At 39.0% G+C, this 26722-nt stretch overlaps 1 protein-coding gene across 1 annotated transcript in view; it reads left to right on the plus strand.

Annotated features, from left to right (window-relative positions):
• OSTF1 (osteoclast stimulating factor 1) overlaps window positions 1-26722 on the plus strand; it is a 51491-nt gene that overhangs the window by 13926 nt on the left and 10843 nt on the right. Inside the window, exons 2-7 of the mRNA XM_006189007.3 lie at window positions 7437-7483; window positions 15814-15864; window positions 18490-18553; window positions 20193-20246; window positions 21823-21930; window positions 22879-22928. Coding sequence (XP_006189069.1) covers window positions 7437-7483; window positions 15814-15864; window positions 18490-18553; window positions 20193-20246; window positions 21823-21930; window positions 22879-22928 — 374 coding nt within the window. The remainder of the gene's footprint in view (window positions 1-7436; window positions 7484-15813; window positions 15865-18489; window positions 18554-20192; window positions 20247-21822; window positions 21931-22878; window positions 22929-26722) is intronic.

Here is a 26722-nt window from a genome sequence, read left to right on the forward strand (position 1 = left end):
GACCTGGACCAGTTACCCCTCTAACGTCAGTTTCCTCAGCGTTCAGAAGGTATTTATGTCCCAGGACTGTTTTGAGGACTGAAAGAATTGCTGCAAGTCAGCACTCTGCATGGTGTCTGGTACAAGTGAGGGTCCCGTAAATACGAGCTTAGACGGGTCATTGCGTCTTGAAGTAGAGGTTTTCGTATTAGGGACTTCTCTATCTCATTTTCTATCTCAATCTTGGGTATATGGACTCATTTGCAAACCAATCATTTCCCATAGGACCAGGCTGAGCCCCAGACTGCTGGCGGGGTCAGCGAGAGGCAGACCCACAGCTCCTCCTGCGACATGATGCTCCTTTGGTCTGACTTGTCCTTTCCAGGAAAAGGGGGACCATAGCATAGACGTCTGCAGACCTTTTCTGTAAAGGTGCAGATAGTAAATGTTTTAGGCTCTGTGGGCCACAGATGGTCTCTGTTAGAACCACTCACCTCTGCCATTGTCGTGGGAAAGCAGCCATAGACAGCATGGAGATTGCGGCTCCGTTCCAGGAAAACTTTATTTATCGGCACTGCAATTTGAATTTCAGATAATTTTCATATGTCATGAAATATTTTTTCGTTCCTCCCTCCAACCATGTAAAAACATAAAGCCATTCTTAATTCTTAGCTCATGGGTTGTACAAAAACAGGCACAGTTCTCACGAGTCAGCCCTCAGAGGCATCTTGCCTTTTGCAGAAGGTGCCGTGGCCAATGTAGGCTTTTTTTTTTCTTTAAATTCCAAGGACTGAAATAAAGAGTTTTCTTCCATTCTTCCCCGCGGTCTCCTCTAACTGACATTGGAAGAAAGGTGTCTTGAGATGAAGAGTTTTAGGGGCCTTTCCTCTTTTCTCTCATTTTCAACCAGTCAAGATGCAGTTGGCAATGAGCTTGTCCTTTGAAATTTTGAACCCCACTCCTAGGGACTTCTATGTTATACTGCAGAGAAGAAATAAAAATAACCAGCAGTTATGGCCCCTCAAGATGTGAAAGGAACCAAGTTTGCTGAAAGGCACTGAAAAATCTAAGCAAAAGAAAAAGTGGATAAGAAAGGCACACTGTTAATAAACAGAACCCTCTTGTCAGAACACACACTGGCTACTGTTTTTAACGAGTCTGCCATTCCTGCAGCTGAAATCAAGACACGTTTCAAATTCTTTAGGTTTTTTTTTTTTTTTTCTTTTTTGGATTGCATAAGGGGCAGCAGGAAAGAAAGAGGTGGTGTGGAGTAAGGAGAGATGAAAATATTATGTTCATCGTCTTTTTTATTATATCCTTTAAAGGTATGGAATTCATTGGATTTGATTTAATTCTTTCAAGAATCTAAGTAGAGGGAAGAAACTTAGTCTTTACACTGAAACTCTCGCACATTGCTGCACTCACATGATGATTTTCTTTGCAAGAAAATGTGTTTTTTTTTTTTTTTTTTTTCAAGAACCATGGGCTTTTGTGGACTGACATGAATAGAGATCTTCACCAAGAAGCCTGTTCTGAGCTGACCATCTCATTTATGGGTGCTGGAATCCACAAAGCCCAGGAGCCCTGCATTGGCCCAAAGGAGCACAGCTGTTTCCTTTCACCCCAGCAGTGGAAATGATGGCCTTGACTTTTGAATACCATCACATAGACTCTTTCTGTTTTGTTTTTGAGCGGAAAACATCCTGTTTCATCATGCACGTTTAATAGCGTAATTTAAATACGCCTCGTAGAAATAACATTCATACTTTAATTTACACTGAGACACACGTTTTCATACCCACAGGTTACAAATTGAGAAGATTAATATTCCCTGCATTCTCCTAGAAAAATGTGAGAAATATCTATAGTAAATTCTTATTTTTCTGTAATTTTCCCTTGTTCTAATAATTCTCTTCCTCATCTTTCTTTTTGATTGGTTATGATTATCTAAAAGTGGTTGTAATATCTGCTTTTGCAGGTGACGGGAGAATATTGTTTTTATATACTAGCTGAATTTTGAATTCATAGAGGAACTATTACCCATTCTTTAGTCTTGTAGCAAATCTCTGATTTGATCAGATGGTCTAGTGCAGTGGCTTTCAAACTTTTTTTTGACCTTGACCTCCAATAAGATTACATATATAATACATATATATATATAAAACTTAATGATCTAATACATACAAAAATACACGGGCACACACGAACATAGGAGTACACAGAAATTTACCTTCGCCTCAAATTTCTTCCAAAATCTACCATTCAGCTTTGGATGATTGACCAAAAAATGGAATGCCTACTTCAGTATCGTTTCCGGCACAGTAAGACTTGTACTTTGAGCGAGGGTCGTAGATTGCATGGGTATACCTCATGCCATGCCAGTGATGCAAACAAGGCATGCTATTTGGATTTATTGTTCTCTTAATATTCACTTTGAAAGATAGGTACATACTCTAAATGTAACTTACTCCAAATGTCCTCTTTGTGCTTTATGTATGAAAATTCTCTCAGTCAACTGGAAGTATAAATGTATATTTTTTATTGGAGAATAAAACATTGCAATAGTTAATGATGATTGTGAGGTTGTTAATTTTATTTGTCCAAAAGACAAAGATATATAAATATGTTTTTTATTTTATTTTTTATTTAATTTATTATTTTATTTTTATGTATTTATATAAATAGTAAAATATATATATATTTATATAATAGTAAATATATATATATAAAATAGTAAAAAAATAGTAAAAAATAGGTGTAGATTGACAATTAATGTTGAGAGAATATGATCTTTAATAATATTGGGAAAACCATTATCTCCTTTTTTGGGGTTGCTTTCAGTGAAATTGCATAACCAGAATTAAACAAATTTTCAAGCCTAGGAGATGAAGAGGAGGTAAGTTTTGACTTCAGTCAGTTTCTATTAGGGAGGAAAGAAAGCTCAACGATTTGGTGGAAAAATCACCACAGGCAACAGCCACGCTGGCTGAACTAGCACCGTAATATCCTTTTACGTGCACCTCATTTTGGAGAGAATATTTGTTTAATTTTGCAGAAGTGTCATCAGGCTGCAGTTGACGGTGCCGAGGAATTATGGTTCCTGCCCGTTTATATCAAACTTCAAAAATGGGTCTACCAGAATTTTGAATAATAAAATTGTAATCATAATTAAATTTTGAGTGAAATTTCAGATAGATTGTTGTTTCCCAGTAGTTCATTCTGTAAAAGTATCATTTGGCTTTGGCAAGTGTTGATTTTAATATTTGGCCACTTGGCATTATGCCAAAATATATATTTGGTAAATTTCTAAAATAAACACCCATTTCCCCATCCATCTGTCCAGTCCCAATGCAGCAAAAATTTCATAATACCATAATTATTTCTGTTACATACAGTATACTCTGGTCTTTTCTGTTTTATTTCATATTTTTAAAAGCCACTAAATTAGTTTTACCATCTACTAATATGTCATGATCTACAGTTTTAAAATGTTGAGATTCACTGTACTCTGGGGATGGCGACACTGTCTGGGAGGGGTCATTTTTGTATGCAATATTTTAGTCCCACCAAAGATGCAAGGAATGTTTTCTAGTTATGTTCCTTCTCCAGAAATGCATTTAAGATCTCAAACACACGTTAAGACTTGTAAAAGATGGATTAATGCTACTGCCAAGTCATTTTCTATAGTGGTTGTACCACTTTACATGCCCACTGGCAGTGTCTGAGAATTCCAGTTGTTCCCTATCCTTCTTAACTCTTAGGGCTGTCAGTACTTTTAGCTTCTACTATCATAGTGGGTATGTAGTAGTTATCATAGCCACTTTAAATGAAATCCGTCTAAAATATCTCATGCCTCCCAACTTTTTAAAGCAGAATGTAAATGAAATAGTCGCTCTGTTACAGATGACTAAGTTCTGTTATTTTGAGTAGTCATTCCTGTTGCTGTTTATGGCATATCTGTCCATTGCAGTGAGCAGTCCCCTCTTAATGCTGTCATAGGGGCTCACTCTAGAAGCTCCTCCTCCACTCCTTCACCAACAGAGAATAAAGTAGATTAGAAACTTTGTGTTCCAATTTGTAAGCACACATCCTTCTAAGTGCTACTTCAGGGCCTTAGCAGTACACCAATACCTATACTCTTTGCAAACCTCAGAAACAGCAAATTCTCTTACCCTTTGCCTGTTCGTGACCCTGTCCCAGATCTCCGTCCACTCTACCAGCCTCCACCGTTATGAACAAGGATTAGCTTATTGAAGTCCTGGGTCAGCCTAATTCCAGAGGAAAATCGAGTTTGGCTGATGACTAGTGGAGACAGCCCCTTCACTGCAGGGGCTGGATGGGGTTGCAAAGAAAAGGGAAGGGCATGCCTAGCAAGGTGAGGAGCCAGCTTCTGCTGGCATAATGGGATCTGCTTATCTTGCTTATGTCAGGAGGCCAGCCATGTAAAGCATCAGACAAAAGATTGGGCCTGTTTCCAGTCTTAATTCAGGGTGATTTCAGGTTTCATGCCGTCACTTTCTCCCTTTGTTGAATGTAACCAGACTTCCATGAGAAAATGATCAGGATAAAGGGTGTCTGGAGAAGGCATCTAATCTAGCCTCTCTGCGTATTCAAGAACCTGACTATTTTACCTTTGTGAGTCTGTCTTCATTAAATATGTTTGGCATGGATCAGTATCTGTTCTTGGTAATTTGTTAAGATGTTTATTACACTTTTTTAAGACATCAGCAGGGATAATACTACAGAAACAGAATGCCCTGATTTGTCCCTTCAGTACTCTGGGTTAACCTGTACACCAGTAGACCATTGCACGAAGTTTCATTAAATATGATGTAAAAATGATCAGTGGACTAAGTGTTATTAATTACTGTTCTCCTGAGAGACTACATCCAGGGTTGGTAAACTGTAATCATGAAAGTCATCCGTTTTTCCTCCTTACGCTGTTCTTCCATATCCTCTGCTGTTTCTTTGCGTACTTTCATTTCTGCTTGACTCAGGCTTGAGAATGGAATAAATTAAAGCCCAGAACTTTTAGAATATATGGATTAAAGGGGACCCACAGAGGGCCAAGGTCCCAACATTAATGGATACGTAGGATCATGTTTGTGAAAGTGTCTTCTACAGCATTATGCAGAGAGAATGTTCCCTGTTTAGTATAAATCAAAATGCAAATACCCTCCAGCTTCCTTTTCATTTGTGAGCATTTCAAGTCAGACAGTCACAAAAGACGCAGTTACAAAAATCAGCAGTTTAGTCACACTTCCAAGTATTTTTTTTTCCAGGTTCTTTAATTTATACTGAATTTTTTCTAAACTCATTAAGTTAACATTGGATCTTGTTTCCAAAATTAGCCATCACTCATCACATCACTGCCCTTCCCTCAAAGGAGCAAGAAAGTTCTGTCCTTATTGATTTTGGTCATGAGGGGACTGCTTCCTTGTGTAACTTCTGTTTGGAAAGTTTGAAGTAATCAAATAGCTGATCTCCCCTCTTAGACAGACAGGTCAGCAGAAAATATTTCTCCTGGCAGCTCCTCCTTCCGTCTAGTGTTTCCTTTCTTAGGCCTAAGAGGGTAGGGTAAAAACAAACTCCAAACAAAGAAGAGTTTTCACTTTTGCTTCTAGAAGTGGCACTGGAATTCGGGTCACAAAAATAATGTTTTCTTGCAGATACAGTAAGTAACGGGATTTGAGCTGCTCTCCCATATTAGGATGTTTAGAAGAAAGAATGATTCCCACCCCTCCATGCCCCCAGTGAAAGTATTTTTATTGTTTTCACTGATAATAAAAGGAATGCATGCTCAGTGTGAGGAATTTCAACAGTACATGAAAAGTAGAATGTGAAGGTTCCCATAATTGGTGTTTTCCCTCAGAGTGTGTGTATGCTGTCAACGTAAAATGGATGGTGCTTGGTGTACTGTTCTATAACATCCTTTTTTTCCACTAAATATTTTGCAGGCTTTTTGCTATATCAGTGTCTGCAGGTCTGTCTGCAGCCTTTTTTTTTTTTTTTTAAATGATTCTGCCATGCAGATGAATCAGGGTTGATTTGCACAGTCCTCTCTTAATTGCGTCATTTCCCATTTTCTGATGTTCTAAACCTGCGTTGTTTAATATGCTAGCCACCAGCCACCTGTGGCAATTTAACTTAATTCATGTTAAATTATGTTTAAAAATCAGTTCCTCAATCACACTAGCCATATCTCAAGTGCTCAGTATTTATATGTAAGCAGCACAGATATAGAACTTTTCTATCTTTGGACAGTACCAGTCTCAACTACTGGTTTTCAGATCTTTTTTTTTTGAGAGCACGTTTCCATTCCTTTATTCATCCATTCTTCATTCATTCTATAAATAATCATTAAGTGACTCCGATGTGCCAGGCACTGTGCTAGGTATTTGGATTATTCATAAAACACCTGCCCTCATAACACTTACCGTTCTGTCAGCAAAAGGCTTTGAGTACTCCCAATAAATGTCTTTATAAGTCATATATGTATTCTATTGTGCTGTTATATTTTAAAACGTGTTAAAATAGGACTGAAAAAGAATGTGATAAAAATGTAAATAACTTCTGAAATAGTCTTCTCGTTTCCCAGCTTGGGGGCCGCTGTCCTGGATGATGCTCTTAAGCTAGGGAGTCATCTCTGAAGGTTCTTCCAGTGCTGAAACTGAACTGTTACCACATTCTAAATAGGAAGTTCTTCTATTTTAACATCTGTTGGTTTTTTCCTACACTACTTGATTTTGTCCTTTTACTTATATGTTTATTTAGCAAGCATTTATTAAGTTCCTACTATATGCCAAGTAGGTGCCAGGAGATTGAACAAGTCAGGGTTCCTGCCCTCCGATGAGGCAGGCCAGCCAATTAGTTATTCTGGTACTGGGTATTCTGGAAGTGCCACACAGGGACTTACAGCAGAAAAGCAGAATGGAGGACAGCGCTCATGAACGGGACCTCGTTGTTGGATGGTTATTGCACTCTGTTTTGAAACTTCATGGAATCACAGATTTCTCCAGCAGGCGCCATTTTTCTTCCTAGTATTTTCTTTTTTTGGAGAAAATGTAAAATCTTAAGCCATTGATTTAGGAATATTGACCCACTGTCGATTACCACACTAAGTATCTCTTTATGGCAAATGCCTACCTTTCTATTTTTAACTTAGATCTTAAGGTTGGAAAGACTCTCTATAGGACAGAAGCTAAGTGCAAATAACTAGGTAGCACCTGTTGTTTGAGAGGATGAGATCATCCCCCAGGGGTGTGTGTTTATTCATACTTTCATTTAACCAATATTTTAAAAATACCTCCTATGCACAAGAAGCACTTAATTCCAAAATACATTTCTCATGGGGGCTTTTAGTTAGGGAATTCTGAAGAATGTAAAGGACAATACTATTCAGAGCAAACTTAGAAATGAAAGAATTGATCATGTGTTTTTTGTTTCTTGTCTTTCAGGGCAAGTTAAAGTGTTCAGAGCTCTTTATACGTTTGAACCCAGAACTGTAAGTATTCAGTTTTTCACTTTAAAGTTGGCATAAAAACCAAAGGTGATTTCATTTAGATACTTCCTCTAGCCTAAATGGTCTGCCTTTTCTTTGATAGCCATAAATAGTTCACAGGAATGGGTGTTGCTTGCTGAACCTAGCAAATAAACATCCTTCTGCCAAAGCCGGAAAAAAAAAAAAACCAAACCCAGAACAAAAAACTTCTCAGTACCGTCCACAGGTGTGAAAGCTGAGCCCCTCGGTTCATCTGTTTGTCCTCCCTGTCTTGGGCTCATGTCTTTCATTTGCTGCTTCTCCCCGTGTGGTGACACCACTTGCTTTAAAACCACTAAGTGACCTGTATATACAATATGTGACCCTGTCTTAGTCATTCTTCCTCTGAATCTCATGCTAACCTTCCCTGATTCTCCTATTGACCCGTTAATTCTCAGTGGCACATGTTGCCAGTTTGTCCAGAGCCACTTTTTCTGTCTTTGCTGTATGTATTTTCTTTTGTTACAGTTTCTAGTGTCCATCCATCAATCCACCCATCCATCCGTGGTTTAGGGAGCACTTATGTGCCAGAACTGGTCCAGGCCTTGGGGATACTACAGTGAGCACAGAAGGGACGGTCTCATGGAGTTTCCATCCTAGTGAGGAGAGCCAGACAGTAAGCAGACAATGCATGTGACTTCAGGGCCGGATAAGTGCTGTGAAGGAAATAAGGAGGGTGAGGGGCCGAGAGATTAATGCAGGGAGGAGTGTTATTTTCAACAGGTGTTCAGGGATGGCCTTTTACAGAGGGCGTGTTTGAGAAGAGACCTGAAGGAAGTGAGGGAGCAGAGGCACAGCAAGTGCAAGGGGTGTCTTTGGTGGGCCCTAGAAACTGCGGGGAGGGGAGTGGGGTTGGGAAAGTCACGAAGAAGGGAGAGGAAGGTCAGAGACGAGTTCAGGGTAGCCTGGTGGAATGGGAGGGCAGATCATGGATGGCCTTCTGGGTCTCATTTGGATTTGGCCCTGGGTAAGTTGGGAAGCAACTGGAGAGTTTTGAGTCCAGGACTGATTAGAGAGCTAAGTTTCAGAAGAATCCCTCCACAGTGAGGTGTAGAAAACTGTCCAGGAGTGCGAGAGTGGAAGCAAGGAGTCCAGACAGTTAGGAGGCAGAGGAGAAGGAAACCAAGAAAGGAAAGCTCACTGCTTTCAGCTTGCTGCTGGCTTTGCGTGGGTTTGCCCCGGACCCTGTTGTCCCAGAGCCAGCAGCTCAGAAGGTAGCGCAGAACAAGCGGCGCTGAGCACTGAGTCACTGCCATCGGGCTGGAGCCTGCCTTCAAACCCCACATCTGTCCTCTACTCACTGTGTGAATTTACTTAACCTATGGCCATTGGTTTCTTCATTCGAAAGTGGGGATAATATTAACCATCCTATGGTAGAGCCTTGTTTTGAGCGTGGAACGAGATCAGTATTTAAAGCCCGCCACATGGAGGGTGCCCCTAAATGACATCAGTGAATGCAGCGCATATGGGTGTGTTCAGGTGAGTCCTCCTAGACTTTGGGAACTAAATGTCTCTGGAACAAGAAAGGGGTTGGGTGGGTGGGGCTAAGTCTCAGGTTTTAATTCTTCTCACACTGAGGTTCCAATAATATCTTTGCGATGTTGGTGAGGGTGTGGAGCAGATGGCGTGTTAGTTTGCTACCTCAGACTGCATAGCTTAACCAACAGATACTAATTTTCTTAGAATTTTGGAAGCCAGAAGTCTGAGGTCAAGGTGTTGGCAGGGCTGGTTTCTTCTGAGGCCTCTGTCCTTGACTTGTGGATGGCTGTCTTCTCCCTGCGTCCTCACTTGGTCTTTTCTCTGTACTTGTCTGTGTCTCAGTCACCTCTTCTTAAAAGGACATCAGTCATATTGGATGAAGGTCCACTTTAATGACCTCATTTTAACTCAATTACCTCTTTAAGAATCTGTCTCCAAATACACTCACATTTTGAGGTACTGAGGGTTAGGACTGTAACTATGAATTTGGTGGGGGACACAAAAATGTAAGCTAGTATGAGGCCCAGAAATTGTTATCTTTGTCCTCTGCTCACAGGGAGGTCTGTCGTTTCATGCCCCTCGTTGTCCTAGTCATTTGTTTCCTCTGGTGCAAGACCCCTGAGCTGGATAGGAGTTGGTGGGGGAGGCAGTCATCAGCTGCCCTTCTGAGCAGGTCAAAGAACAGACCATACTCAGCAGCCTCCCTAACTCTAGAAAGTGACCTGCGTTTACTCAACTTGAGACCTGAGGTGACTCCTAACTCTTTATCTTCTCTTCCCGCCAATATTCTATTGTCATCTTATTGTCAGTCCTTTCTCACTGACCTCTTCCTCCTCTGGTTCCCATGACCTTGTGCCTTTCCTGGCTCCTGACACACAGACTCCAGCTTCTCCATTCCATCTGCATCCTTCTGCCCGATGGGTTTTCCTACAGTGTAGCTTTGATCCTATCACCTGTTTCAACCCTTCACTTGACTAAGGACAGAGTCCTCTGTGGTCCAGCCCCCTTTCCAGCCCTGCCGTCCTCTGCTCCTTCCCTTTGTGGACCGTTCCAGTCTGGATTTGGTGCACAGTAGAACTCTTAATCTCTGAATCCTTTCTAGACTTATGGCTCTGCACCTCTCTCAGCTCTGATTACATACTTCCTCTTCCGCAGAGGCTCCCTGAGTGCCCCAGCGAGGAGTGGGCTGCTTCTGCCCGCTCTGACCTTCTGCACTTGGCATTGCAGTCCTGTTCACCAGCACGGTATCTAGGGTGCAGAAGAACATAGGGTTTCAGAGCTGAGAGTAGCTTTTAGCAGCTGTGTGACCTGGTAAATTCAGAAATTACCTAACCTTTGTGCCTCAGTGTACTCATCTGTAAAGTGAAAATAATAATAATCTCAGGGTTTTAGTGAGAATTAAGTGAGATTGTGTAAAGCTGCTGTTACTGTTAAGGACTTGTTGTTACTAGTTAGGAGTAGTGGTTGCTATGTTCACAGACTTTTTTTTTAATGATTTTTCTTGTGGGGAGAAGGCAGTTAGGTTTGTTTGTATTTATTTATTTGTTTGTTTGTTTGTTTGTTTGTTTATTTATTTATTTATTTATTTAATGGAGGTACTGGGGATCAAACCCAGGACCTTGTGGATGCTAAGCACACACTCTACCACTGAGCTACACCCTCCCCACCTTGTTCACAGTCTCTTAACACATATTTTTGATTAGTTCGCATATTGATTACTTTAATTCACCTCTAGTTCTGCTCCAGGATGGAGTCTCTTTACTCTTTTTAAAAACTCATAGTTATTACTGAATGCACAGGAGAAAATAGACATTTAATTCATTGGGTTTTTTTTTAATATTCCACATTTAAAGTGTTATTTTTAATGTCTCTAGTCCCATGGATCCTAGGCTGCAGAGCCGTGCTGCTAATTCACCTGTATGTACCGGATGGTCAGTAATGACCACCGCGTGCCCTGCTCCCCCCACACTCTGCCCCTTTCCCTCTCCTCTCCGTCCGAATGTTAGAGGGGAGGCATCTGGCTAAGCAGGTAGCCCCTGGGTCCCCTGGCCCTTCCTGATGGGTTAAGTGCCCATGCTGTACCAGTTGTTCAATATTTTGAATATCATCCCAGGACTTGATTTGTCTTACATTCTTTTTCTGAATGAGAATTTGTGTTGGATTTTCTCCCTCGGCACCTCTCTATGGGATAGGTGTACCTTGGTACGTCCTAAACTCACCTGGCCTCCTTAAAGTCATTGAGACAGGGCAAGTTGGGAGGACTGAGCTGGACTCTGTGGGACCACTGCTGACATGTGTAGCACCCCAGGAAGGCCTGGGTCCAGTGTTTAGCTACTGGGCTACCCTCAGGAGGCACGAGCAGCAACGCCCAACTCCAGTCTTGGTGATCTACTGAACAGGTGGGACACTGAGAAGCTTGGAGCTCCTGGTTCTTCCTGCCAACTTGTTCTTCCTCTGCCTTGCTTGAAGGCAAGATAGTCCTGGCACCACCCAGTGCTGTTCGGTTCTTATTTCTTGCTTCACCTCCAATCCAATAAAGTGTCATATAAAGGCCTGGCAGGACTGGATAGACCAGCATAAAGCTGCGCTGATGGAGCACGCACAGCATGTTCTGTGTGCTGGAGGTATGTTGGTTTCCACAGGGAAACCAGTAGGACCCTCCTCTATCATATAATGTTTACTGGACTCCTCTAGGTTTATAGCACTGTGTGTAGAACAAGGAGCCCTAAAATGGGATTCCAAAAGCTGAAGTAGCCCTTCCCTACCACTGTGTGATCTGTGGCAAGTTCTTCAACCTCTCTGAGCCTGATTGTGAAATGGGGATTATACCCATGACCCAGCCTTGCTTTGATAGGTTGTTGTGAGGATACGGTGAGGTTAAGTGTGCTTTGCAAGTGTAAGGTGTTGCTGTTGGCTTTGTTGTATTGCATTATGTGTGGGGTGGGGTGGGGAGAAACCACAGATATTTTCCACAGCCACTGCCTTTTATTCTGGTCATGACACCATGGTGACCAGTAATGGCCATGCATGACCCGCCTGTATGAGAGAAAGTATAGGAGTTGGTAAGATTGGGGCTCCAGAATCTGACTGTCCTGGTTCAAGTTTAGGGTCTACCATGTACCTGCTCTGTGGTCTTGGACAAGTTTCTCATCCACAGTGTGGTGATAAGAATCTCAGCCACTTCACAGTGTTGTTGGTGAGGATTAAATTAGTTAATATTTCTAAGTGTCCAGACTTGGCATGATACTATAAAGTGCTAAATAAAAATGTTTATGGAAATTTGATTTTTTTTTCTTTCTGTTAATTCTTGGGGCTCCAGGCTGACAAATGTGAAAGATTTCAAAAGGATGTCGTAGTCTTTCCAAAATCTTTCATGAAATATGTATTTGCATAAACCAACAAAATTAATGCCTTGAGAATTATATGTTACTAAGAATATATGGCACAGGAGCGAGGATGTACATTACCAAGTCTGTACTCATCCCTATAACATCCTAGTGGCCAACAATTTACTTCTTCTGATACCTTGTGGTTCTTCAAGGAGAGAGGAAAGGAGGAATGTGGTTAAAAACCGAAGAACAAACTAGAAACAGAAGTGCTGACTTGATGGTGTCACTTTTTTTCCCATTTCTGTTCCATGAATATGGTGTCAGGAATTTAAAAGTAGATCCTCATTGAACAATTTACATTAATTGCCCTCCAAGTGGTTTCTTATGGAAAGTGTGAATATTGGAGGTAAAAATCTGTTTTTAAATGATGAAATTCCTTGTTGTGTCTACTGCCAGCAGCAGTTGGAAGAATTTGGTAGATCACCTCCTTAGCTCTGTTAGGAAAAACTGCCTTTAGTTTCTTTGAAAGACAATTTTTTACAGGGAGTAGCATTGTGTGTCTGGGAGCTATTGATTAAAAAGAGAATAAACCATCCACTGTCTTTTCTCGGGACAAAAAAATGACGAGACCCTTTTTACCTGACTGAAATTGACTGCTTACTGTTGCTGCCTCGGCTGAAAAACAAGTCTGGTCTGCTTGGTGGCTCAGGCAGACACCACTGTTGAACGGCAGCCATTAACTTAAAAAACCAAAACAGCACCGAGAAGTATTGAAATGACTGTACTTTGTGACGTTTTCCAAATCATGCCCTTTACCAAACCATGAAGGATGAGAATTATTTAAAAGACCTTAAGAGTTTTAATTCTTCTTGGCTTTTCTTGCCTTTTTAAAAATTGAGGTAAAATTCACATAACATAAAGTTAACCATTTTTAAGTGAGGAATTCAGTGGCCTTTAGTACATTCACAATGTCGTGCAGCTATCACCCTGTCTAGTTTGAAAACATTTTCATTACCCCACGGAAAACCCTGTACTTATGAAGCACTTACTTTCCATTCTACCAGGTTTTCTTCCTCCCTTCCTTCCTTCCTTCCTTCCTTCCTTTTTAATGAGAAGGCTAGTTACAGGGATTTGTGTGTATTCTTTGCTTTGTTTTATTTTGTTTTTAATAGTTACTCATTCGGTACTTTCTCAGAACATGCCTTTTTGTTTCAAGGGTGAATAATCTTGGCTTTTGTGATTTTAGGAGACCAAAATTGTAGGTAGAGATGACTCTTTTAATGTAAGGGCTAATTGAGGAAGATTCATTGTTAGACGTAAGTAGGCAAGGTTAGCTCTTACCCACTTGGAGATGCAATGGCATAAGAATGGTCCAGAATGGCTCTAAGACCAGAAAGATCTCTTCAAGACGTTGAACTCTTTTCTTTTTTTTCTTTTTTTTTTTTTTTTTGAGGGTGGGTAGCTGAGGAGGTTTTAGGTTTACTAGTTTGTTTGTTTGTTTGTTTATTAAATGGGGGTACTGGGGATTGAACCCAGGACCTCGTGATGCTAAGCATGCACTCTACCACTGAACTATACTCTCCCCAACATTGAACCCTTTCAAAACTCCAAGAAACTCAGAATCACTCCAAAAAAATGCTGAGTTTTCACATGTATGCCATTTTCTTTATATCCTGTTTCATTCTGTTTCCCTTACATCCTGTTTCATTCTGTCCTGCCATTCTTTACTGTCATCTAAAGGAGAGATAGTCAGATGGTATTCAAATTGCCAGTGAAGGCTAACCTTACTGTTGCAGGGATGGCCACAGCTTCTAGTTGGGAAGCTTTGGTAGTAAGCGAGTCCCCTTTCTGGCCCCTCTGAGAAATGACCCAGTTTGTAGCAAGGAAATACCTAAGGAAATAGTTTGTTTCTTTAATCACTTTCTGTATCCATCACATATTGGTAGTAATATTGATCATGGATTATCAGAACATTTTAGAGAAAGATGAGAGAAAAATCTTAGAAGGCTTTACTTTTTTCCTTCTGAATGCCTGTTTCCAATAATTTTAAAATGTGTGTCTTTGAATCTACCTAGGTTCAACTAATTTTGCATAAATGTGCTATGTGTAAGTCTCTGAAAATCAAAGTGTAAATGCAACAGATGCTTCAGGAAGTGCTTATTAAAGGAACTCAAGACATTTTTTGGTTTCATGAATCATCATTTGCAAATTTTTATATTTGAATGCATAGTGCATCTAAATATTTATGAATTGTAGTTGTTTAAAGCATGCTATAGCTGATATAGTCTTCATTTATATTCAGGGAGAAATAGTTATAATAATAGTGTATATCATTTTTAAAACTAAATAAATTACTAGTGCAGAGTTACATTTACTGCCTTAGTCTGCAACTGAGAAAGGAGATAAACAAAAGGAAAATGAAAGAATGAAATAATTTATTTCACTAGCATAATTTTTATTTGTATAAAACAGTAACTATAGTCAAATATCCAAGCCTTTTTTAAAAAAAGTATTTTTCCTACCAAAATTATGGAAGTAATACATGCTTGTGATGGAAAATTTGGAAAATTTTCTATGCATATTTCATGCATAATTGTTATCTTATCCTATGTGAAATTTTGTGACCTACATTTTTCAGTCAACATGACAATGTAGGCATTTCCCAATATCTGAAACTTGCTCTCAACGGGCATCATCTTGTTTACTTATAAAGTCATGCTGATAAGTGTTATCAACTGATGGGAAAGAGAAGATGTTTAATTTGAGAGCCTGGCTCTATTCAGAGAGTTTGTAGGACATTTGGCTGATCCAAGCCAGAGCACATATTGTCTGTATAATCAGTTAACCCCTTAGAGCTACTTGTGGTCCGGACTGAGTTAGTGCTTCATGTCTTTCAGCTCTTTGGCCTTATTAATGGTTGAATAATGTATTAACTCTTCTCATACATGAAATATTCATTCTCTCTGAATATGAAGAGATAGGATAAGGTTTTCTCAAAATAAGCAGATAGCAGATGATGATATGAAAGTGTTTAAGGATTAAAGCCTAATCATTTAGGAGAGAGCCAAGCTTCTAGCTATTTTTCATGATTTTAATTCCTGATATTTATCCTTTTGTGAAAAAATGTATATCACCTTTTGAAATTCCCTGCAAGAAAGGAAGGTTTCTTCATATTCTATTTTGATATAAAAATGTCTTGATTTCATTGTGGAAGAAAATAAGATTATGTGGGGGGTGGTTCTTACTGGCCATTCATTGTCATTCTTTGAAGTTCATCATGGCAAAAATTCAGCTTTCTGTGCTTCTGTTAGTTTGTCAGTAATGTTTTGTTATATGGTTTATGGGGAGATTTAGGTCTATAAAAACCACAGTGTCTATAAGGATATTTTAAAATTAGAAATTTGTATAATTATCTTCATCATCACTATTGTAATCTAATTCATGAAAATCAAATGGAGTCAAACTTAAATTTTTTTTTTCTTTTAGCCAGATGAATTGTACTTTGAAGAAGGTGATATTATCTACATTACTGACATGGTAAGCCCATCTAATATTTTGTAATACCATGTGTGAGCTAAAGGTATATGAGACTATTTTGTATAGCTATAATATTGTACATTATTTACATGTATATCTGTGTATCAGTACATATGCCCAAGTCTGTTAATCTTAGCACAATTTGTAAGATTAGAAGTAGCCCTTATGTCCATCAGTAGGAAAATAGTTGGATGGAGTATTATGCAACTGTAAAAAGGAATGAGGAATAGCTCTATATGTCATTATGGAGTGATTTAAGTGGAAAAGAGCAAGATGAAAAAACTTGGATAGTGTGCCCTTTCTTATCTAAGAAAGGGTAAGAGGACATACACATACTTGTCTTCCTCAATTTAAAATAAAAAGTCAAAAGAAGGGTCATACAATAAAATCAAATAAAATACTTTCTTTTGTGTGATGGAAGGGAAATAGGGGAGAGGTAACATAAGTGAAATATAGACTTTTTTAAAAATTGTACCTTGTTTTGAAGATCTGACTTTGGAATCGTGTGAACTTTTGCATAGTTATAAAATTAAATTAAATGGTAAAAAGAAATCTCTGAAAAAAAAAAAAGAAATCTCTGAAAGTTAAAAGCAGAATGAGTCAAATGAACTTAATTGAACCCCAGGTATTTGGCATAACCACACAGAGAGGAGAACTATTCCAAGTGACTTTAAAATCCAGCAGTTTGATTGAACATCTTTAGTAGAATAATATGAAGAATAAAAAGAACTGCCACCCACAAATTATAAACTGTTTTTAATCAAGATCTTGTTGGAGAAGTGTTGGTATTGTTATTCTGAGATTGCTGCATGTATGTTGTGGTTTAGAGCAAATGAGTCACTAGGTCAGTGATTTTCATCTTGCAAGAAAGGATACAGAAGGATGTAAGATTGATGAGGTTAAGTAGCTCTGCATTTGAATTGGAAGCACAGTTCATTTTATCTAAAATAAAATTAGCAAAAATATTTCCTGTTCTGTCTGTTGAAAAGGAAAAAAAAAAAAAAGACCAACCCAGTATTAATATGTTATTTCCTGTTAAAAGAATAAGATGCCATTGAGAAATGTCTGGTACCAGATTGAGGGCAGCAAAGGTACAAAATAATCCCAGAACATCTTGTTATTGGAAAGCAAGGAAACTACCAAAGAGAACTAGGGTCATGCTGGAAAGACACAGAAACTAAGCTGAAGAGGTTGCCAGTCAAAGATAGGACAATTTGAGCCATCAATTAGGGCAACAATCCCAAGGATTGAACCATATAAATTCGTGAGTCCCTAATGATGCTTAAAAACAAAACCAAACAAAACAAACATCATGGGTCAACCTGAAAGAATGCTTAGGGAACTAACTTTTTATTCTGTAGACTGTTAAGGAAAAGAATCAGCATTTATTCTGCCTTTTCTCTGTATACTTTATCTCTGGGTAACCTGAGAGTTGATGAGGGCACGTTTTTCTTTAAAGTAATATTCTAGTTATTTAAATAAAGAACAAAAGATAGAATTACGATGTCCCCATTTTGTAACCCCTATGGAATAATGTACCCAGATAATGCTCATCAGTGGTTACTTACTTTAACAAGAGACCACCATTTTTTGTCTCCTGACGGAAGAATCAATGCTACCGTGAAATAGTCTTGTCCATCAAATGGAATCTGAGTCTAATTAAGCCTCTAGGACTAATAACCAATTTATAGGCAATACAGGGAATGGAGGAACTCATTTTTGATAACAAGTGATACAACAGGCAAAACTAGACTGTTCCGAAACTCTTTAGAACCAACTAGTTTCTTTGACAAGTATATTGTGAAGGAGTGAAAAAAAAAAAATGGAGGAACCCATAGACTAAAAGAGACTTAAGAGGCAAATCAGTCATCATGTTGTATGGCCCTTATGAAGCATACTGGAAAATTCGAGGATTGTAGATATTTGATGATATGAAGGATTTACTATTGAAAAAAAATCTAAGTCATGATAATGGTATTATTATTATGTCTTTGAAAAAGTCCTTATCTTTCAGGGACCCATACTGAAGTATTTGCAGTTGAGATAATACGATGTCTAGAATTTACTTCAAAGTAATCTTTAGGGGATTAAGGGGAGCGAAGTTGTGGGTGAGGATATATATGAAACAATACTGGCCGTGAGTAAATAATTCATGCAGTTGGGAAATGGGTATGTGTAGGTTCATTATACTGTTCTTTCTACTTTGGTATAGGTTTGAATTTTTCTATGATAAGCAGTTACCCAAAAAACAAAGGTAAAATGAAGAGATCTTTAGAAAGCCATACTGAGGCTAAGAGAAATTAGACTCTGGATAAAAAAAAAAATCCTATAAATAGTTTAAACTACACATAATGTTTTCCTTCTCTTTCGTATTATCTGCGTTTGATTTGTTTGAGGCTCTGTGATGAAGTCTCTCCGATTGGTTGCAGGCAGATGTGTGTGTATTTGTAATGTAACAATAAGGGGAATGGACATGGGTAACTGGGGACTGAGGAGGCTTGGTCAGTGTGACCAGGGCGGGTGGGCATTTTGTAGAGCAGGTACACTCCATGAGCTGCGTGGTTTTTAAAGTGATTGAGTGCAAACTGGATTTGGTGCCACTTAATTTAACTCTTCTTTCACCAGAGTGATACCAATTGGTGGAAAGGCACCTCCAAAGGCAGGACTGGACTAATCCCGAGCAACTACGGTAAGTGTGGCCGCAGTGGCTTTACTCGGAGTCACTGACAATCTGGAACATTTTCTACTCTGGGAGCCTCCTCTTAATAAAATGGTCATGGATGGTGGAAGTACTTGAACTTGGCTCCTTGGCTTAAAAAAAATGCATTGTAACATTCTTGAAAGAACCCAAGGGTTCCAGGGCAATGCTTATGGTTTTACTTAATTCAACTCTTAGAACATGTTTCTTTTTCTTTCTTTTTTCTTTTCTTTTTTTCTTTTTCTTTTTCTTGGACTAGCCTTTTCTTTTGTGATGAAGTAACCTTGCCTTGTTATGTTAATTAATGTTTGAGGCAGTGATGTTCATTAAATGAATATTAGGGCAGTTTGGGGAGCTTGAGAAGTGAGATGCAGGCCCTGCCATGAACCTGCTTGTAGTTGGAAGGGGGACAAAACAGATTTCTGTAGAAATTAGCAGAGTAAAGGAAAAAGCACATGAGATTGATAAACCGGGGTCCTGGGTTTTAATCCTTCTTCCACTTCCTAATAACAAGGGACCTTAGTAAAGGCACTTAACCGCTGCCCCCTGGGTCTGTTTCTCCATCTGTATAATGAGAACATTTGATCTGAATCACTTCTAAGTTTTCTTTGGACTACAGCATTAGAGACACCCTTAGACCAATAGAGCTGAAATCAGGTACCAGTTCCAAACACTAGAAGGACACTTAGAAAATTTCAAGGAAGGCACTTCAAAGCTTCTAATGGGATAGTAAGAGAGGGAAGGAGGTGGAGGGGAGGAGGGAGAGAAGTTGAGGGGAATGAATGAGGCTGAGGCTTGGGGCTTAACACAGGAGCCCCACTTACCTGGTCTAAGGGCAATACCATTCTGGATTTTAAGAGACTTTAAACATTTCTACACTCCTCTAATTTTGAAATCCCAAATAAATTTCTACTGTGCACTCCAATCCCAGCTGGTCATAGACACGGAAGGTATAAACTGTTCCTCTGTTGTTTTGGATCCCTGGTAGCCAGGGGAGTGTCCAGTTTCAGCCCTTTGTGGTGGGAGGCATGGGTCTGAAGTCTTACTTGAACAAGTTTTCATGTAGTCATGCCTACTGATTCTAGAACAACAGTGAACACACCTTCCTTGGAGGCAAGTAGGTATGCTGATTGCCCTTTCTGAATACAGGAAGCACAGTATTTCTCCCTCTCCCCACCCCTCATATCATATGCACACACACAAGGGAAATAGTCATTTTCAGCCATCTTTAAAGTGTTTCTACGGAATGTAAAAATGAACATCAAATACTTCCTTTTGCAGTTTCCGGACTGAACTGTTTGTTAATGCTTTAGTAAACTGGTGTGCAAGCTTTGGGTCTGTCTGTTTTTGTTTATGCTTCCAGTTCATTGCTGTCTCTGTTTTTGTTTACATTCCCAGTTAAATTGCTATGTTACTGTCTTAGCTTGATTTCATTTGACACATAATTCAGTTTCTTTCAAAGCACAAAAAAATCACTTTGATTTTCTGCCATCTTTAAAATCCACATTAAGTAAGGAAAGCTGTATGGTGGAAGGTCCTGGCACTTCTGAAGCTGGGGATTGAATTGTCTTTAGGGAGTTCTTTGGGTGGCCCTCTTAACATTGGCTTGCACTTTTTGTTTTCAATCTAGTGGCTGAGCAGGCAGAATCCATTGACAATCCATTGCATGAAGCTGCAAAAAGAGGTAGGTGTGATTTTCTTTGATGGAGATAGCAGTACAGTAAAACACACAGATATTATATAATTTGATGACTTTTAACAGATGTACACACTCATGTAACCAACACCCAGATCAAGATCTGGAACATTTTCATTATCCCAGAAAGTTCCCTTCCCAGTTAAATCCTAGCCTCCCCTAGAGGCAATCTCTGTTCTGCCTCCTTTCACTCTAGAGAGATAAGTGTGATTTTAATTTTTAAGTCAGTTGACAAATACTTTTGAGTATTTTACCTGCCCTGTGCTTAGTGGCAAGTCGGAAAGGCATGGTCTGTGACTCCCAGAGCTCAGAGTCTGGTGGAGGAGAGATGTGTGTAGCAGATCATTATAAGATGGTGTAATAAATCCAGCAACTAAAGTGTGTTTCAGTACTCACAGGCTATAGAGGACAGAGTGAGTAACTAGAGGGCAGAGGGTGCGAGCTGCTTGGGGGTCCAGCGACTAGGAGAGTGTTGGTGTAGTGCAAGTGTGTATGGTGAGGATGGAGTCGGCAAAGAAGGGGACACCAAGGACGGGCCTTACACTTGGGGCTTTATCCTGTAGATCAGTGGTTCTCTACTGAGGGTAATTCCTCCTGCCAAACCCTGGGATTTGGGGCAATATCTGGAGACATTTTCGTTGTCATTATTGGGAAGATGCTGGCACGTTTTGGGTATAGGCTGGGGATGTTGCTAAACATCCTATAGTGCACAGTACAGCCCTCATAGCAAAAAATTCTCCAACCCCAAATGTCAGTAGGGCCATTTTTAGCAGGGAGGGTATAGCTCAGTGGTAGAGTACATGCCTAGCATGCATGAAGTCCTGGGTTCAATCCCTAATACCTCCATAAAATAAATTAATAAATAATATATAAATAAATAAATAAACCTAATTACCCTGCCACCAAAAATTTAAAAAAAAAAAAATAGGGCTGCTGTTGAGAAACCCTGCTGTAGATAATAGGGAATTTTTGTAAGGCCTCAGAAAGCTTTCATTTAATATTAGATCTTGCTGAATGTTCAAAAGAAAATGACTGGTTTAGGATTGTGCAAAAGTAAAAGTACTAAACTGACATTTAAAAATTCTTGTAAACTAGATATTTGGGCCATTAGCCAAAGAATTTTAAATTAATATTTTAACATATAAGAGCAGCAGCTTTGAGTAGATTATTTAGTTTTCCTTTTCTTATAAGATCAGAAAATGTGTTTTAAATATGAATATTAGTAGCATCTGCATGTTCTTAGGTTTGACTGTTTTTCCCAAAGTTCCAGGATTTCACAAAGGAAGAAAAAAAATTTTTTTCAGGGTAAAAATACTTTAAGTGGACCCATTTAGGCACCTCTTCCCATTAACCTGCCATTAAAAATTGATGTTAATGCTTTCCATTAATAAACTGGAAGTCAGAATGTACCATAGTGAATGCATTACAGAGCAGGTTTTAATTTCAGACTGCTGATTAATCCTTTGCAAATGTGAATTTATGTAGGATGAAATTGATTTAAAAGCAAAACAGAAAACCGCCAAACCTTTTTCATGTGTTTTTATAAATGAAAAATTTTTTTCAGGCAACTTGAGCTGGTTGAGAGAGTGTTTGGACAACCGAGTCGGTGTTAATGGCTTAGACAAAGCTGGAAGCACTGCCTTATACTGGGCTTGTCACGGAGGTCACAAAGGTATTGCATTTTTTTTGTTATCACACATATCTGTGTTACTGAAAATGTGCTTCATCTAGGGAAGCCAGAGTTACAGAAATGAAAAAAAGAATTGGTTATTCTTTTCAAATCCTTTAGAGTATCAGCCAGAAGCCCTGAACCTGGAAGCTCTGTAAAACTGTAGGTAGAATGTGACTGGTCAGCCTCACTACATGGAGCTCTTGAACTTGAAAGAGTGGAAGCTTCCTTTACTCGCTCAGGCTCGGAAAAGTTACAGGAAAACAACAGTAGTACAAAAACAAGCCCCACTGTCTAATCTCACAGACGAAAGGGGCAGAATGGACTCCTTTAGCTTAGTTTTTCCCAGTATGCTTTTATGGTTTACATTCTGGTTTAAGACAGACTGTTAAATTCAGGAGAGAGAGAGCTTTTGCTTGAGTTAGTGATTCAGTTGATAACTTTCTTTGTCTTATAATCAGTAAATGGCAAGTGGAATTTCTACATGTATTTCAGCCTGGCCAAGAATCTATCACACTCACTCCCTTTCTACCTCTGTCCACAACACACAGAAAGTAATCACAACAACAGTGAGAAACGAGGAACCCAACAAATTAAATAGCATGGCCAAAGGAAAATTTATGGCTGTCTCCCCAAAGAAGCCTATCTTTTTTTGGCTAATAAACACAAAATAATGATATGAATATTAAGTATCCTAGCAAATGTAAAAATATTCCTATAGTAGATGTCATGTGAAAATGTGAAAGCAAAATTATTTGAAAAAAATTTTCCCTAAGTAATTCTGCCTTTTAGATTCTTCGGTCTTCTGTTTACATAAATGTTAAAAAAAAATTGTTATAAGGATTTTCTTGAAGATTCTTCTAAAACATATTCTTTTATAATTATTGTACCTGGTCTTGTCAGGCTTTTGCTTCCATTCTTAAAAAAATATCTTTTCTCTTTCAATTTCAGATATAGTGGAAATGCTGTTTACTCAGCCAAATATTGAACTGAACCAACAGGTGAGCTTGCTTACACAGAAGTCATTTAACACCCCTGTTTTGCTCTCCTGGTGTGGCTTATGGGGGTGTAAAATCATATCTTGATGTTTTGAGCTCACCTTTTCCCATTTATTATCTTTCATAACATTTTTAATCAAAGTACTACAAGCACAGAGTTAAAAAGTGATTATTGCACCAAAGTCCAAATTGTATATAAAGCCCCAGATGCCTACCACACTCCTCATATATCACTTTTAGCCTTTAGCTCTTTCCTCTTATCTTCATGTTACTGAGGAATATGCTTATGGAGTTGTCTCATAATTCATCATCTTCATGAGTATTTTGGCATCCTGTCTGGTAGGTGAAGGTATAGGCTTGCCAAACTGTCGGCTTCCAGCACCCAGCACCCAATCTCTTGAGCTCCTTTAGTTCTCCTAATGTATCATATCATAGTTCTTGGTTTTGTTACTATATAGTGCTTATAGTATAATGGCTAGTGAAATATCATTCACTGCTTGTATAACTGTTCTGTTTCTGTATTTATTGACCTTTATTTAGCTTTAAAAAATTTTTTTAACATTTTTTTATTGAGTTACAGTCATTTTACAATGTTGTGTCAAATTCCAGTGTAGAGCACAATTTTTCATTTATACATGAACGTACATATATTCATTGTCACATTTTTTTTTTCGCTGTGAGCTACCACAAGATCTTGTATATATTTCCCTGTGCTGTACAGGATAATCTTACTTATCTAGCTTTTTTTTTAAAATCTCACAAAGACTTCTACACGGTTGTATACTCTCTTGATTTACCTTTCTAAAGTGTATGAGATAGTCAGCTGCTTTCTTTTTTTCCTTCCTGGAATCATGCTGAAAGCTCTCCAGCTTCATTTTCTAATCAGAACAACTTGGTCTCTACTGCCCTTTGCTGTCTTCCTGGGAAACCTTTCAGCTTCCTCCTATTGTCTTCACTTTTCTGGATCCTGTATGTTCTGTATGTTGAAGAAGATCTTCAACTAGATTCCTGAAAAAGGGGAGCTTGGGATTGATTATATGGCTGACAGAATTCTGGGCGGAAATTGATTTCACTCAGAATTTTGCAGGCATGGCTCCAGGATATTCTAGTTTCCAGGGTTGCTTCTGAGTCCCATTGTTTTGTGTGTGATCTGCTTTTTCTCTTGATTAGAGTTTTACTCTAGCCTTTGTGTTCTAAACTTTCACAGTGTTGTGCTTTAGGATGGGTCTTTTCCTGATAGTTTTCCTGGTAAACTCTTTCCGCCTGGAAAAATACCTTGCATTATTTCTTTTATAGTTTTCTCTGGCTGTTTCCTTTGTTCTCTGGTTCTGGAATGCCTGTTAGTAGCTGTGTTGGATGGAACCCTCAGATTGAGCCTCTAATTTTCTTAATTTTTCTCACTTATGTCTTTTGGCGGGGGGGTGGTAATTAGGTTTATTTATTTATTTATTTTAATGGCTGCACTAGGGATTGAACCCATGACCTCATGCATGCTAAGCACACACTCTACCACTGAGCTGTGCCGTCCCCCTCTCACCTTTGTCTTTATGTTTTACTTCAGTGAGCTTTTTAATTCCCCAGAACTCTGTATTAGATTTTTGTTGCTATGTAACAAATTACCACAACTTTAGCAGCTTAAAACTTCACCCGTTTTCCTTATATTTTCTATAGGCCAGAATTCTGGGTGGCCTCGCTGGGTTTTCTGCTCAGGGTCTTACAGGTTGGAATCAAGGTATTGGCTGGAGTGAGGCTCCCAACTGGAGCTCAGGTCCTGTTCCAAGTTCATTCGCATTGCTGGGAGAGTTGCATTTCTTGCACCTGTGGTACAGAAACCCTCAACTTTCAGAGACCACCCTTCCTGATAGACGTTTCACAACATGGCTGTTTGCTTTCTTCCTCAAGGCCAGCAGGAGATCATGTCCCTGATGCTATGCCTTTTAAAATAAAGGGCCCACCTGATTAGATCAGGTCCACCTAGGATAATTTCTCTTTCGATGAACTTAAGATCAACTGATTAGAAACCTCATGATAAGAGTAGTATCCTGTTATATTCACTGGTCTCATCTATACTCGAGGGAAGGAAATTATGCAGGGGGTGTATTCCAAGGGGCACAGAGCTTGGGGGCCATCTTAGAATTCTATCTACCATAAGCTCTTCTTTTACTCTGATTGTTACTTTTATATGCCATCTTTTTTCCTGTTTCATTACATAATATCTTCTTATATCTTGATGTATTAATTACATATATATATATATTTAATTGAAGTACAGTCAATTATATTGTGTCAATCTCCAGTGTACAGCACAATGTCCCAGTCATGCATATACATACATATATTTGTTTTCATATTTTTTCCATTAAAGGTTATTACAAGATATTGAACATAGTTTCCTGTGCTATCCAAAAGAAACTTTTTTTAAAAATCTATTTTTATGTATAGTGGCTAACATTTGTAAATCTCAAACTCCCAGATTTATTTCCTCCCATCCCCCTTCTCCGGTAACCATAAGATTGTTAACTAAGTCTGCAAGTCTGTTTCTGTTTTGTAGATGAGTTCATAGTGTCCTTTTTTTTTTTTTTAATTCCACATATGAGTGATATCATATGGTATTTTCGTTCTCTTTCTGGCTTACTTCACTTAGAATGACAATCTCTAGGTCCATCCATGTTGCTACAAATGGCGTTATTTTATTCTTTTTATGGCAGAGTAGTATTCCATTGTATAAATATACATTATGGAAAACAGTATGGAAATCCCTCAAAAAACTAAAAATGGACTTACCATATGGTCCAGCAATCCCACTCCTGGGGATGTATCTGGAGGGAACTCTAATGCAAAAAGATACATGCACCCCAATGTTCATAGCAGCACTATATACAATAGCCAAGGCATGAAACTAAACTAAATGTCCATCAACAGATAACTAGGTAAAGAAGTTGTGGTCTAGTTATATACTTTTTAAACATTTTTTTGCTATTCACTATACTGTATCTTTTTTCTCTGAGATCCATTGGTTTTGTTTGTTTTGGTCTTTCTTCAGATACTAGAGGCTGTCCTTAAATATCTAGTGTCTTTGTCTGTCCATTCATATTTGAGTGTGATTGGAAACTCCGTGTGCTTGGTGGCTTCTCTGTAGGGTGAAGTGCTAAAGTCCTGGCTGTTTTGCTAGGTTATACTCCATTGCCAATATAAATATTCCTTTCCTCCCCTGCACTGGGACTGTTCAGCTCTACCAGAGAAATATTCTCCAGCATCCTCCCTGGGAGTAGATGCTAGATTGGACACTCTGGGGCAGTGGGGTAGGTGAAGGTAACCGGGAGAGGCGTCTTACTGCTCCATTTGTAGGTTTTTCAGCTAGACCTCTGCTTTTAGTTCTTGGCCTTATTCCACCTTCTCTTGTACCTTTGAGTTCCATGAGCTTGGAAACTATCTGGTTAATTTCTCAACAGGGTAATTCTACCATCTGTACTGGGTCACATGGCAGCAGGGAGAGTGGAAGGTGATCTGGGGTTCTAATTACTCATTAGAAACACTGTCACCCAGTACTGTTGATTTCACCCCCATTCTCATTCCTGCTCGTGTCTCCAGGGATCTCTAGTTCCTAACTCATGCTAGGTTTCTGCAGGGACAGACCTGCTTGCTTCCCCCAGGAGTCTCCCTCTGCAGGAATCTTCATTTCCGCTTGTGCTCCGCCAAGTCTTCTGTTTGCTCATCCCATTCCCTCTCCTCAAATGACTCATCTCTCATCTCTTGAGTCTCCTTTCCCCTCTTTGGAATTTTGTATGATTTTATAG

The sequence above is a fragment of the Camelus ferus genome, chromosome 4, assembly GCF_009834535.1.
Source record: "Camelus ferus isolate YT-003-E chromosome 4, BCGSAC_Cfer_1.0, whole genome shotgun sequence".
Classification (NCBI taxonomy): Eukaryota; Metazoa; Chordata; class Mammalia; order Artiodactyla; family Camelidae; genus Camelus; species Camelus ferus.